The sequence below is a fragment of the Diabrotica undecimpunctata genome, chromosome 4 (genome assembly GCF_040954645.1).
Source record: "Diabrotica undecimpunctata isolate CICGRU chromosome 4, icDiaUnde3, whole genome shotgun sequence".
NCBI classification, from domain to species: domain Eukaryota; kingdom Metazoa; phylum Arthropoda; class Insecta; order Coleoptera; family Chrysomelidae; genus Diabrotica; species Diabrotica undecimpunctata.
Window position 1 is genome coordinate 27,931,842 of NC_092806.1, and position 13,023 is coordinate 27,944,864.

The 13,023-nt window shown below is 33.2% G+C and overlaps 1 protein-coding gene across 1 annotated transcript; it reads left to right on the forward strand.

The window, feature by feature from the left end:
• The first annotated feature begins 551 nt into the window (after positions 1 to 551).
• On the forward strand, positions 552 to 7,091 carry LOC140438182 (uncharacterized). Its single transcript, XM_072527892.1, has 3 exons — positions 552 to 786; positions 6,599 to 6,781; positions 6,838 to 7,091. Exons 1-3 carry the CDS (start codon positions 655 to 657, stop codon positions 7,036 to 7,038), a joined length of 516 nt encoding a protein of 171 aa, XP_072383993.1. The 5' UTR covers positions 552 to 654; the 3' UTR covers positions 7,039 to 7,091.
• The last annotated feature ends 5,932 nt before the right edge of the window (positions 7,092 to 13,023 follow it).

Here is a 13,023-nt window from a genome sequence, read left to right on the forward strand (position 1 = left end):
ACCCGGAAGACTGTTGAGTTTAATATTAATTCCTGTAATAGTATTAATCGTAGCTCTACGTTACGTTTAATTATATATATATATATATATATATATATATATATATATATATATATATATATATTCATCAAAAGTCCATCAAGGTACTATACAGATATATTTCATCTAGACGGAGTTTTTAATTAGAAGAGGGCTGTTTTTTATTCTTACGGTCCACTCGTGAGGATTGCTTTTTTGTGTTATTTAGTCATTCCGTCTTATTTTCTAATGTAGCTTTTCCAAATATACGTCCATACATGGCTTTATTTTATCATGCATTTTATGCATTTTTAGACACAAGAAATAGAACTTGTAATAAATTGATCATTTTTGATATTGTACCTACTGTTTAGGCTGACAATATTAGGAATTTGACCAATAACCTACTGATTTTCATGTTTTTTATATAATGTTTGAAAACGTCTTAAGCATTATAATATGACCATAAATACTTCCAAAACTGTGAAAGTCACAAATTTATTGTCATTGTCAAACAAGTAAATAATATCAAAATTGTCATTGTCAAACAAGTAAATAATATCAAAATGCAAAAGTAAAAAATTGTAAACAAAGGTTTATGCTGTACGTAAATTAATAATCTTTTATAAATTCAGTATGAAGTTACCATTTCATAGTTTCATCGGTCCAGTATTGAGGAAAAACCAGAAGACCATACGCGCCATTTGTTCACACCCTACATTATCATTTTCTCCATTTTATGTATTAATTTTAGGACTGCTTGGAGTGGTAAGTGCTTAAATATTAAATATTTGTAGTATATTTCATTGCTTAATCACTTTTTATAACAATGGAAACCCAATGAAACCTATTGCCTAATTACCTTTCTACTTTCGTCAGCGCTCCTCAACCTTTCAGTATTCGGGGCCCAATTTTCATGGAGACCCCTACTGCCATAGGATGGGGCGCTTCAGGCGAGACCTTATAGGTTGCTAGTTTTTGCAGATGACCCAGTCGTTCTTGCAAATAGTCAAGAAGAGTTAATTGATCTCATACGACTGGCTGAAAACGAAAGTCAATTATTTAGTGTGTAGTTCAACATATTAAAGACAAAGATCATGATAGTGGATAGACTATTAACAATCATCCACATATAAGCATGATTGACCGGTTTAAGGTTATAAACTGAAGATTACGTGGAAGATTTCCAACAAGGTGGATCGACCAAATTACAGGAATATGCAAATGACCTATGCATGAGTTAAAAGACATGACCAAGATCTTGAGAGACGGGCAATACACGATATCACGATGACTACTACACTCTCTCCGGAGGTCAGAAATGAAGAGAGAGAGAGAGAAAGAAGGAGAGAATAGGAACATTACTAGACTCTCGTACCATTCTTTAGAGATTTTGCTGTATGTAGACATCTGTTAAATAGCTCTATTAGTATTGGGATCGTTATTTTGTCTTTTCGTTTATTTTAAAAAGCTCGGTATTTATACCCTCGTATCTTGGAGCTTTATTTATATTTCGAATCCCTCAACACTTGATAGTACCGCTACGACGTTTTTTCTAATCTCTAATACTACTTCTCTTTTTTGTTATTAGTGGCTTTAATTTTGATAATCTTTCTTGTGTCTTCTAATCTAACACCCAGTGTTGCTCTTAGACATTTTAAGACTCTTTAGTTGTACGTATTCTTGAGTATAGCGTTTTATTTACGCTAGTAATTGTCTTCTTTTCTTTATTAGTTGCTTAGTTTCGTTGCTTTGTTCGTTTTCTGTAGCTTTTGTTTTCTTTGTTACCTGTAGTCCGGTTTCGAGAAAGTGTATATTTAGGTTTTTGATGACTTCGTCAATTTGATTCTGATTAGATGAACGATATGATTCGTACTTATTCGCTAAGACCTTTCCGAATTCTTCTCCATTTTTTCTTACTTTTAAGGCACCTATCCGCGTTATTTTTTTTTAAAGACCTCGGTTGCTGCCGGTTATTGCGGGCATTTATTGTTGTGATATCTTTAAATATACTTTTTGTTTTTTGAGAACAAATATTCTGTCTTCTTTCTTTTTCTGTTAGATTTGTTTTTGTACAAGGTATTCATTCTTGTTTTCTTGTTCGAGGAATTCCATAAGTTTTTCTCCTCTTGTGTTTTTGTGCCGAATCAGAAATTTCCAATCTTGTTTACGTTTTAGGTAATTTTCATAGATGAAAAGTGTTTCATCATAAGTTTCTTTTTCAGTTAGAATATAAACCTGTCCAGTCTTTATTCTGGTTTGTTAATTTAGTTTTAATATTATATATGCAACTCTGCTAGAGATGCTATTAATTATTTGAATTTGCAATTTACTTTTCTTATTCATTAAGAAACCTACTCCACCGTATGTATACTCTTCCTAGCCTTTTTGAGCTTATTTCCTTCCTGAATGTAAGTTTACAGTGGAACATGTAGAATTATGAACTATAGGAAATAGGAATGGTAAAGGTGATCAATTAGGACGATCATGATCTACTCCCAGGATGACTGTAATATAAGAGTCAGAAGAGGAAAGAGAACTAAAACAATAGTAGTCAGCAAAAAACCAACCAGATGCAAAATAGAAATTGATGGCATTAGTATTGAATAATTTACACGGCACAAGATCGGAAGCACTGGACACAACCTAACCTACCTAACCGTGGATGTTGTAGGCTGTCTGATGATGATATTGGTTTGAATATAACTAAAATATCACTATGATAAAATGGTGGCCAAATTAAACAAAAAAATTATTGAACCATTTGCTAAATATAAAACAACTTAAAAATTAATATATATGAAAAACAATACAAGAAAGAAATGGAAACTTCAATAATTAAATCCATACCATACCATATTTTCATATTTATGATTCAATCGACCCACCTTTGGCTCTGAAATTTAACAGAATGCTTTTGCTATACCCCAAATAAACTTTTTAAATCAGCAGTAAATAAGATCCAGAGAGCCTTGAGGATTTTTAATTTCCTGTAGAAGCGGTTCAAGAAGAAAAAGAAAATGGGATGTGGAACTCCAGCAGTGACCGAGAAGGGGAAGTAGAAGCGGTTAATTTAAGTTATTTGCTTTCAAAGCTATGCTTCCAAAAAGAAAAACCGGAAATCTAAATGTTACAAGAACCAACACAAAACTGAGTTATAAGTACAAATCTTCTTAATTGCACATTTATGGGTACACGAGGAAGAGTACAGGCTTTATGACTGCGAGTTATTTATAGATTGAATTGGGAACAATGGTCATGCTAATAAATTACGTCTTGATAAATTTCAACATATTTCGTCCATATTCAAGCCATTTTCTTGTTGCTTCTTTTGACAGCAAATATTTGTTTTCACGTTTAGAGCTTCTGTAGGGTACATGCGTATAAGAGTACGCACTTAATATTAAAAGTGCAACAGTTTTTTATTTTTACGAAAATGGACTATTTATCATTCCTCACATTGTTAATCAACCATTTAAAAAAATGTTTTAGAATAGTTTTAAACCGTGTTTGTATTCAAATAAGAAATATTTAATTTGGTTTGCGAAGCTGCTAATGCGTACTCTTATACACAAATTTGCATAAGAGTACGCATCTAGGTATATGTTTAAAAGTACGCACATTACTGAAGTGTACAAAAATATTAAGACATTCTAAAAATCAAACTTTATTTCTAAAATAAACGCAACACAAATACATAAAAAAAGAAATATGAAAAGTATGTTTTAGAACCCATTTTTATTTCATCTTTTTGCTACTCCTCACAATTAAAACACATAAAGTCTCCTGTTACGTAAGTCGTACAAGATTCGTGCCACCAATTCTTGCATTGAAAACACATGATCCAGTCTTCAACAGAATTTGAATATAATTCATTACATCCTGGGCACATTACATGAGGATCATTTTCTTTATTCCCTTTTTGAACTTTGCGCGATGCTTTACTACAATTAGGCACTAATTTTCTTTTTATTCGTTCCGTCTTCTTTTTTTGTTCTACTTCTTTGGTTTTTTCCAAATTCTCAAGTTCTTTTGTATATGGGCTACCGGAAAGTATTGCGGACTTTTGAGATTTTGTTTTGCGTCGATTAGGCTTTTCTTTAATTTTGGGTAATGGTAAAATCTCTGCTGCTGACACTGACATATTTAAGCTATTAGTGCTAGCTTGTGATGGTATTAATACACCATCTTCGTATTCGATATCAAGATTAACCACATTGAGAGGCGGTGTAACGTGAAAAGAGATTAGATCATCTTCATTCTCAGGCTGCTTTGAAGGAGGTATTACTTCAGATGGTATTGAAAGCTGAAGTCCATTATTTTCTTCTTCTACACGGACTCCATTTGAAGTATTATCTACTACCGCGCTTACTGGATTGTCCAAAGGTACGTCGGTAACATAGGAGGGGGCATTACCATCCACTTATCAATAAATCGGGATAATCATCATAAAAAAACCAATATCTAGTGGCTGTAGTTTATGGCTTGAATGACGCGGTAGAGATAAAAGATCAATGTGATTCTCTCGGCAATATTTTATAGCTTGCAGGTCACGATGAGAGCTGTGATTGTCGAGAATTAAAAGAACTTTGTTTTCAGCACTGGGTTTGGCAAACTTATTAAAATGGATTAACCACTTACAAAAAAGATCCGTGTTAATATATCCAGCAAACAGCTCTCTCTTTATTCTTTTTCTGGGGAATATGAGTGCTGGAGGAATATAGTTACCTGTGGAGTTCATGCAACATACAGCCGTTACAAGTTGTCCACGATCTGCACTAGCTATCTTCCCTACAAGTTTCTTTCCTTTGCTCGTTAATGTCTTGGGTAACTTATTAGGCACGATTGATAAACCCGATTCATCCATGTTATATATTGAACTTGGAGAGTATTACCTTAGTTCATAAAGATTTTTAAGGTTATCGTAAAATCTTCATTTTTATTAAAACCCATAATTCGGGCCATCGAACATTTTTCTGGCTGTCGAAGCGCAATTTTGTTCCGCTGACAAAATCCTCTTACCCATGACTCATCAGCCATTTGTAGATTTCTATTAAAACGGTGAGAAAGATTATTAGATTCAGCAAATTTATACGCTGATATTTGCAATTTTTTTTTTGTAATTCCATAAAACATCTCATCTAATTCTCGTATCTGTTGTGCTAATTCGGCTTCTAGGTCGCTTGGAATATCGCTTTGAAATCGTCCCAATGCTTTTGGTACATTTCCACACTTTAATCTTTTTCTTAATGTGGCCTCATTTATTCCCATATCATTCGCTACACTTCTTTTGCTATATCCTGCTTCAAATTTTTGTTGTATTTCTCGTAAGTTTTGTTCAGTAAAAATTTATTTTCTATCGGTTTTTCGCTTGTACCGACTCATTATGAATTTAAAATCTGAAAATAAAAAGAAAACTTAAAACAAATAAAAAATTGTTTAAGAGTACCCAACTGTGTATAAGAGTTCGCATTGCGTAATCATACATATTATTATATGCATTTTGTGATTTTAAAGCATTTATTACGAAAACAAATAGATTTACGGCCTATTTTTTTTAAAAGCAATCACTATTTCATATAAATGCAGTCTAAAATTATTTTATACAAAACTGATGGTTTGCTTACCTCTCAATTGACTAAATTGTGAGCACACAAAATTATAAATCTGACCGACATGGCAACAATTTGCAGCGACCATATTGACAAAACTAGGACCAGGACTAGGACGATAATGCAGATTTCTGTTTATGACCGTGCAGTAGGAATTTATTTTTATATATATAATATTTTTTTTACTAAGGAAGATATTTGGACCAACCCAATGCAGCGATAGTTCGTGGAGAATTAAAATGAACCACGAGCTGGATGAACTAATGCAGAGCGCAGATATTGTCAGATTTGTAAAATCACAAAGACTAAACTGGCTTGGTCACCTAGAAAGAATGCCAGATAATCGAGCTGTAAAAGTAGTTCAGAGATGGAAGCCCCAAGGAAACAGAACAAGAGGAAGGCCCCGTAAAAGATGGATAGACGACGTAGAGAGGGATCTTAAAACCATGAACATCAGGCAGTGGCGAAGGAAAGTATCCGACAGGGCAGAATGGAAGAACATTGTTAAGCAGGCCAAGACTCACAAAGGGTTGTAGCGCCATTAGAAGAAGAAGAAGAAGTAGGAATTTATTTAGAATGCCTTCAATTAAAAATTACTTTAATAGATGGAGATATATATTAAAAATAATAGGTGCGTACTCTTATACACAATTACCCTACCAGTCACTCTGATGATTCCTGGTAGGATGAAATACGTAGAAGAGAATATACAGAGACACTATAAGTGAAATCAAATCTTAACTGTCTTTTCTTTTATTTCGGTTTACTCTTTATGAGTACAAGAAACCAATTCGCCATATCTCTCTTACATATTTTAGCATCGTCTGTTTTGCCTCGCATATTATAGAAGACACGGATTAAAGCAAAAATCTGAATTTTGGTTTCGTCAATGGAAATCTTCGAATTTATACTTTCGTGATACCTATATTATTTTAATTTACCCATCTCTAGCACACGCCTATTTTCAGATCTTGAGTGTTTTCGATATAGTGAGGATAATAAAATGTGGATCAGTATTACCAGGACCTCTTTGGAAAGAACGATTAAAGAGCGGAACTCTAGTGCCACCAGAAGTCGAAAGAGATCTTAAATTAATTTGCCTGGTGCTGTCAACGGAATACTATCTCTTTCTGTTAATAGGATTAATCACAGTAAGTATAATCTGTTTTTTTAAACTCCAAAATACATTATTTTTCATTTTTTTTAGGGAAATCCTATATTTTTTCTACCTTTCATGATACTTTACGCTGTGATCATAATATTGGAATCTTCCATTTTTGCAATGAAAGCTTGTGTAGAAGGAATGGATTTCAAAAAGTCTGGTCTTCTGATGTCGATGTTTATGATGTACAATTGGACTTCGGTGTTTTGTACATTTTGCCGCCAAACGACAGGATGTGATGTATAATAGAGAAATCATAAAAATAATTGTTTACGCGTATATTATCAATAAAAATATATGGTATGATATTGAAAATTATTTTAATATTGCTCAAAACATGCTTGTTTATTTTTAATCTATTCATTTCTTTTATTCAATTATGTGTTTTTCCTGACTGATTCATGCATACTCATTCCACTAATTTTTTGTTTACTGTCCTTTTTTATTACCCTTGAAAGCTTGTTTTGGGGACGTGCATTAACTCGTGCTTTAACCGGGATTAAAATTACCAATTTGGTTAATCTTCTACCTGAAGAAACATACATCAATTCATCTCCGGTAATAACAGGTAAATAAAAATAGATTCGTGAACTCGTCCACATAAAATTATGAATCAGTATTAAAGTATTATGTTACGTTGGGATTTTTAATACAGAAATAAAATTAAAATATTGTTTCTCTTATGTGGTATTACTATGAGTTCTTTTGGTTATAAAAATTAAAATGTGTATACGTGTATATTTTTTATATTGGTAAATTTTAATTCATCAATATTTTACAAAGCCAAGTACACTCATCATATATTTTGCTACTTACTATTTAAATGAGAATAAGCCACAATTAAAGGTTAAAGTACGTTTATTGACGTTTCAATTTCCACTTCGGAAATCGTTCTCGGAGAACGGTAGGATTATCTTCTAGTACCTGCTCGGGGACGAATTGGGGGATGACCGTTTATGGATTGTATTTAAATATTTGTCAAGCTTATTTTCTTGTTTTATTATTATAATTGCGATGTAGGGTTAGAGGATGGATGGAACATAAAAAACACATACATAGTATAACTTTTATTGTCAGGTATATAATTTTTTTGTATTTTTTCTTGGTACTTTACAAAACAAAAAATAGAAACGTAAAAGTACCTAATAATAGTATATTTTGTATTCCAAAAGTTAGTATTTTATAAATACAAAACAAATATTGAAAAAAGTAGAAAAACATTCGTATAAAAATAAAAAAATAAACTAAAACAAACAAAAACAGTACATGAACTTACAAAATAGTAATAACAAACTTACTAAATATATACAACTTGGAAAGATGAGTAATAAGTAATAATTACTGATATTTTTATTTTCAGTAAAAATATTACTAAAAGTTAATATTTCAAGATCATACAAGCTATTCGCATAACAAATTCCCAATAAATATGTTTACCAGATATTTAATATTTATAAACCTTTTCGTACAAGCAATAATTTAAGTATACAGCAGACAAAACTAAATAAAAGTTCACAAACCGCAGTTTACACAGTAATTTGTGGAAATTTTTAAACATTTAAATCGCACAGACAAAACTTTGAAAATTGTGTGTTCTTCTTCTTCTTCCTATGCCGTCCCCATTAACGGAGGTTGGCGACCACATTTTTAACTTTTGCAACGTGGAATAATTCGTCTACAGTCATGTTTGTCCAGTCTCGAATATTTCGCAGCCATGACTTCCTCTTTCTACCTATTCCCTTTTTGCCATCGACTCTACCCTGCATGATGACCTGCAGTGTGTGTTCTAGAACACAAGTTTTCATTCCATTTCACCCCACAAACACCCTTCAAATCAGATTTTGAAAAAAAAAAACATTCATTAAACGATAATTTTAAAATTTAATATAGGAGCATTATGGTAACGTTGTTGCATTCTGGAAAATGAATAAATTACTCCACAAGAGGCAAATAATTCTCTCCTAAATCGATTTAGATATCCACAAATAAAGCGCATAGTGCAAGAGTGGCCCAATTAAAACAAAAAGATATTTGAGCATATAACTAATAACATCGAGCGTTAGGATTTGTATTAATCTATCGTGTGCAATAGTGGCTCACATCGATGCGAGTTCATGCCTGTCTAGGTGTTTCAGTTTCTCGCGTGCAATAGTGGCCTCTTTTAGTACTATTTATTATGGACATTCCATCCACATGAGATAAATATATTATCCAGATCATTTTCTTAACTAATTATTAAAAGTAGATATTTTGATAAAATAAGAATAATCCCGAACAATATAAAGAACTAAGAGAAATGGTTACAAGAAAAATGTCAAGAGATAGAAGATCTAGAACGAAAACACGATAGTTTTAATATGCATAAAAAAATCAAGGAGTTTACTTATACTTACAAGAAAAAACAGTTTGGTAGGTTAATAGACGAGAACAACAAACTTATTGTAGATAAAGAAGAACAGTTACGGACCTGAGCAAATTACATAAAAGATTTGTTTACAGATTATCGTCATATTTCTACGAACACTCTTGATCTGAATGGACCAAAAATATTGAAAAGTGAGGTGATAAAAGCTATAGATCAAACGAAAGATGGAAAGGCAACAGGATGCGATGAAATTCCAGTCGAATTTTTAAAAGTTTTTAACGAGAACAACCCGAATGTAGTATTGGAACTGTTTAATAAGATATACGATACTGGTCAATTCCATCGGACTGGTTGAAATCTACATTTGTGCCCCTTCCCAAGAAATCGAATTCTAAGACGTGTAGTGAATATCGCCTTATAAGTTTAATGAGTCACACCCTTAAAGTATTCTTGCGTATTATCCATTCCAGAGTACGAGCAAAATTAGAACACAGCATAAGTAAAACACAGTTCGGTTTTAGATGCGGTTTTGGAACTCGAGAGCCGCTCTTTGCATACAAGTCTTGATTCAAAAATGTCTCGATCAACAGAAAGATGTTTACACCTGTTTTATCGACTATGAGAAAGCATTCGATACTATCAAACATGACAAACTCATAGAACTATAACATCTTACAGGACTTGACACTAAGGACATCCAGATTATAAAAAATCTATATTGGAATCAAACAGCCCACATGAAGAATGGACATATGGTGAGTGAAAACGTAACCATTTCGAGACGGGTTAGACAGGGCTTTATTCTTTCGCCACTGCTTTTCAACCTGTACACAGAACAAATATTTCTAGAGGCACTGGAAAAGTACAACGAGGGCATCAAGATTAATGGCGTACCAATAAGTAATTTTCGATATGCAGATGATACTGTTATACTGACCGATAACATCGAAGATTTATAGATGATGCTAAATAGAGTAAATACAACTGGCAACCAATGTGGACTGAAGATCAATAGAAAGAAAACTAAATTTATGGTGATCAATAAAAAGAACATTCAACATATCGACCTGAATATTGAAGCCGAACGTATTGAAAGAGTACAACGATTTAAATATCTGTGATATATATAGTAAATGATAAGTGGGACCCAGACGTAGAGATTAAGATCCGAATTGAAATAGCAAGATCCAAATTCATCAAAATGAGAAAGCTCTTAAGCAACCGCCACCTAAGCGTTAACCTCCGATGGCGCGCCACGAAATGCTACGTACTCTCTACGCTACTTTACGGAGTTGAAGGGTGGACGTTAACAGCAGCAACTATAAAGAAGTTAGCGGCTCTAGAAATGTGGCTGTATCGACACATGAATACCTTGGACAGACAGAGGTATTAAGACGAATGGGTAAAGAGGTGGAATTGTTAACAACTGTTAAAAAGAGGAAAGCGTCATAGCTGGGCCATGTGTTCCGTAATGATAAGTACAGTTTATCGTGGAAGGCAAGATTGAAGGTAGAAGAGGTTTGGGCAGAAAGAAGAAATCCTGGCTGAGAAACTTGGGGGAATGGTTTCAAATACCAGAAGCTGCGAACATAATACATGCGGCACAAAAGAGAGAAACCTATCGTTTGATGGTCTCCAACCTTCGGTAGAAGACGGCACATAAAGAAAGAAGATGATATTTTGGAATAAGGTGTTAAAAGTATATTTGAATACAAGCTTGAATTATTGTAACCTCTCTTTCAGGTAAAAGCAGTAATAATACATTTGGTAGCAGTGATATCTTTAGTATTGGAGATCCATATGCAGATTCAAGTTCCAGTCATAATCCTTCTGATATGGAAGAATCGTCAAGTGAAAGAAGCACATTTTATTATTATTATCATAATCGTTTGCGAGAAACGAATATACTTTGTTTTAGGTGAAAATGAAAAGGTATTGGTGATTGATGAGCATTTACAAAGAAATTTTCAGCCTGGCGATATTGCGAATCCTGGATAAGTTCTAAGAAGTAAGAAACGTGGTGCTCGGCGCAAGGCAGATATAAGTCAATGGCAACGTAATATAAGAAAAAAATTACGAAATAGTGGGCGTGGGTATACAAATATTGAGGGTAATATAGTTGCTGCCAAACAGTTTGATATGCATTCAACTGTCGTTGTTTTAGAGAATTCCATAAACTCATTACTCTTCAACGGCGTGAAACTAGATTCAAAGATTTTTATGAACTCGCCAATTATAATTTACAGACATCTTACTTATATGGCCAAATAAAACTTACTTCAAAATAATCCAATACTGCTCAAAGTGATTCCAGCATATACATAGGATGATATTATTTGACAAGACAAACAGGACTAGATATTCCAATTTGCAAGGAGTTTTTTAAAAAAGACTTGAGAGTTTCAGATGGTCCACTTACACGTGCTTTGCGTACTAAAGAGCAAGGTGGCACAACTTCTAAGGATAGACGAGGGAAAAAGGAGATAATAAAACAGGCCAAGAGAAACTTGACAATATTTTTCATTTTATTTCGAGGTTCCAAAAATATCAGTCACATTATTCTAGAAAAAAATCCCAATCTTTGTTATTTGACTACCAACTTAAATCTGTTAACTATGTATTCATTATACAAACATGAATCAAATGATCCTACGTCACAATTTGTTTATAGGGATGTTTTTAGAAAAAAATTTAATTTAACTTTTTTATGCAACTATTTGACAGTTGTAGAAGATGTGACGAATTTGAACAACAAATAACAGAAACTTCTGACGTTACTCTGGCAAGCTTAAAGTTAGAAAAAGAATTGCATCTTCGAAAGACAGAAAGCTCACGTGCTGGGGTGACATTGGATTCGGAATTGGGTAAAATAGCTGAAAACGATGTCACTGTAATAGCATTTTATCTCATGTCTACATTACCTACACCCCATCTTTCAACTGAGGTATGTAACTACAAAAGAAAGTTGTGGAAATTCTGCTTAAGTATCCGCAACTTGTCAAGCAATCAGGCCAACATGTACGTTTGACATGAAGCCATAGCATCTAGAGGACCTCAAGAGATTGGATCTTGTATACAGCACTATATTAAAAACTATAACACGTCAAAATTAATTATGTACAGTGACCAATGCGGAGGGTAGAATAGAAATAAAAAAATGTCTCTATTCTGTACTTACATTATACAAAACAAAATATCAAAAGTACAGCAAATTAACTATACATTTTTTCATATTTAGCCTGTGACCGTGACTTTGGGATCATAGAGAAGAAAACTTTTAATGATATTTATGTGCCCGGAGATTGGACCAGAGTTATTAGGACAGCCAAAAAACAAAACCATTCACAGTAGTAGCAATGACCAGCAACGATTTTGTGAGCAGTATTCCACTAGAGAAAACCATTACTAATCGTAAAAAGACTGTCGAGGGTGAATCGGTCAACTGGTTAAAAATGCAATGGTTGCGATACTCTTTAACTGAACCAGAATAATTGTATTATAAAGAATCTAACAGTAAAGACACGTGCTGGAGTGGCATTGGATTCGGAATTGGGTAAAATAGCTGAAAACGATGGCATTGTAATAGCGTTTTATCTCATGTCTACATTACCCACTGAGGTAATTACCTATTCAACTGGGATATGTTTCTACAAAAGTCAGTTGTGGAAATAATGCTTAGGTATCCGCTATTTTTCAAGCAATCAAGATGTTATTTTTTAACATACAGACATTACAAAGCACAATGCATCTACGATTATTGGAAAACTTCCACTTTTATACCCAAAAGGCAGAGACATTGAAGCAGCTAATTAGATACTTCTAATAAATTTAAATAAATAACACGTATTTATAAACATATCTCTACA

Bases quoted from the DNA above. Each gene is read 5' to 3' on its own strand.
- LOC140438182 (XM_072527892.1), top strand. From the start codon at position 655: ATGAAGTTACCATTTCATAGTTTCATCGGTCCAGTATTGAGGAAAAAC. The intron at 787-6,598 runs GTAAGTGCTTAA...GCCTATTTTCAG, and splicing joins TTTTAGGACTGCTTGGAGTG to ATCTTGAGTGTTTTCGATAT. The intron at 6,782-6,837 runs GTAAGTATAATC...CATTTTTTTTAG, and splicing joins TGTTAATAGGATTAATCACA to GGAAATCCTATATTTTTTCT.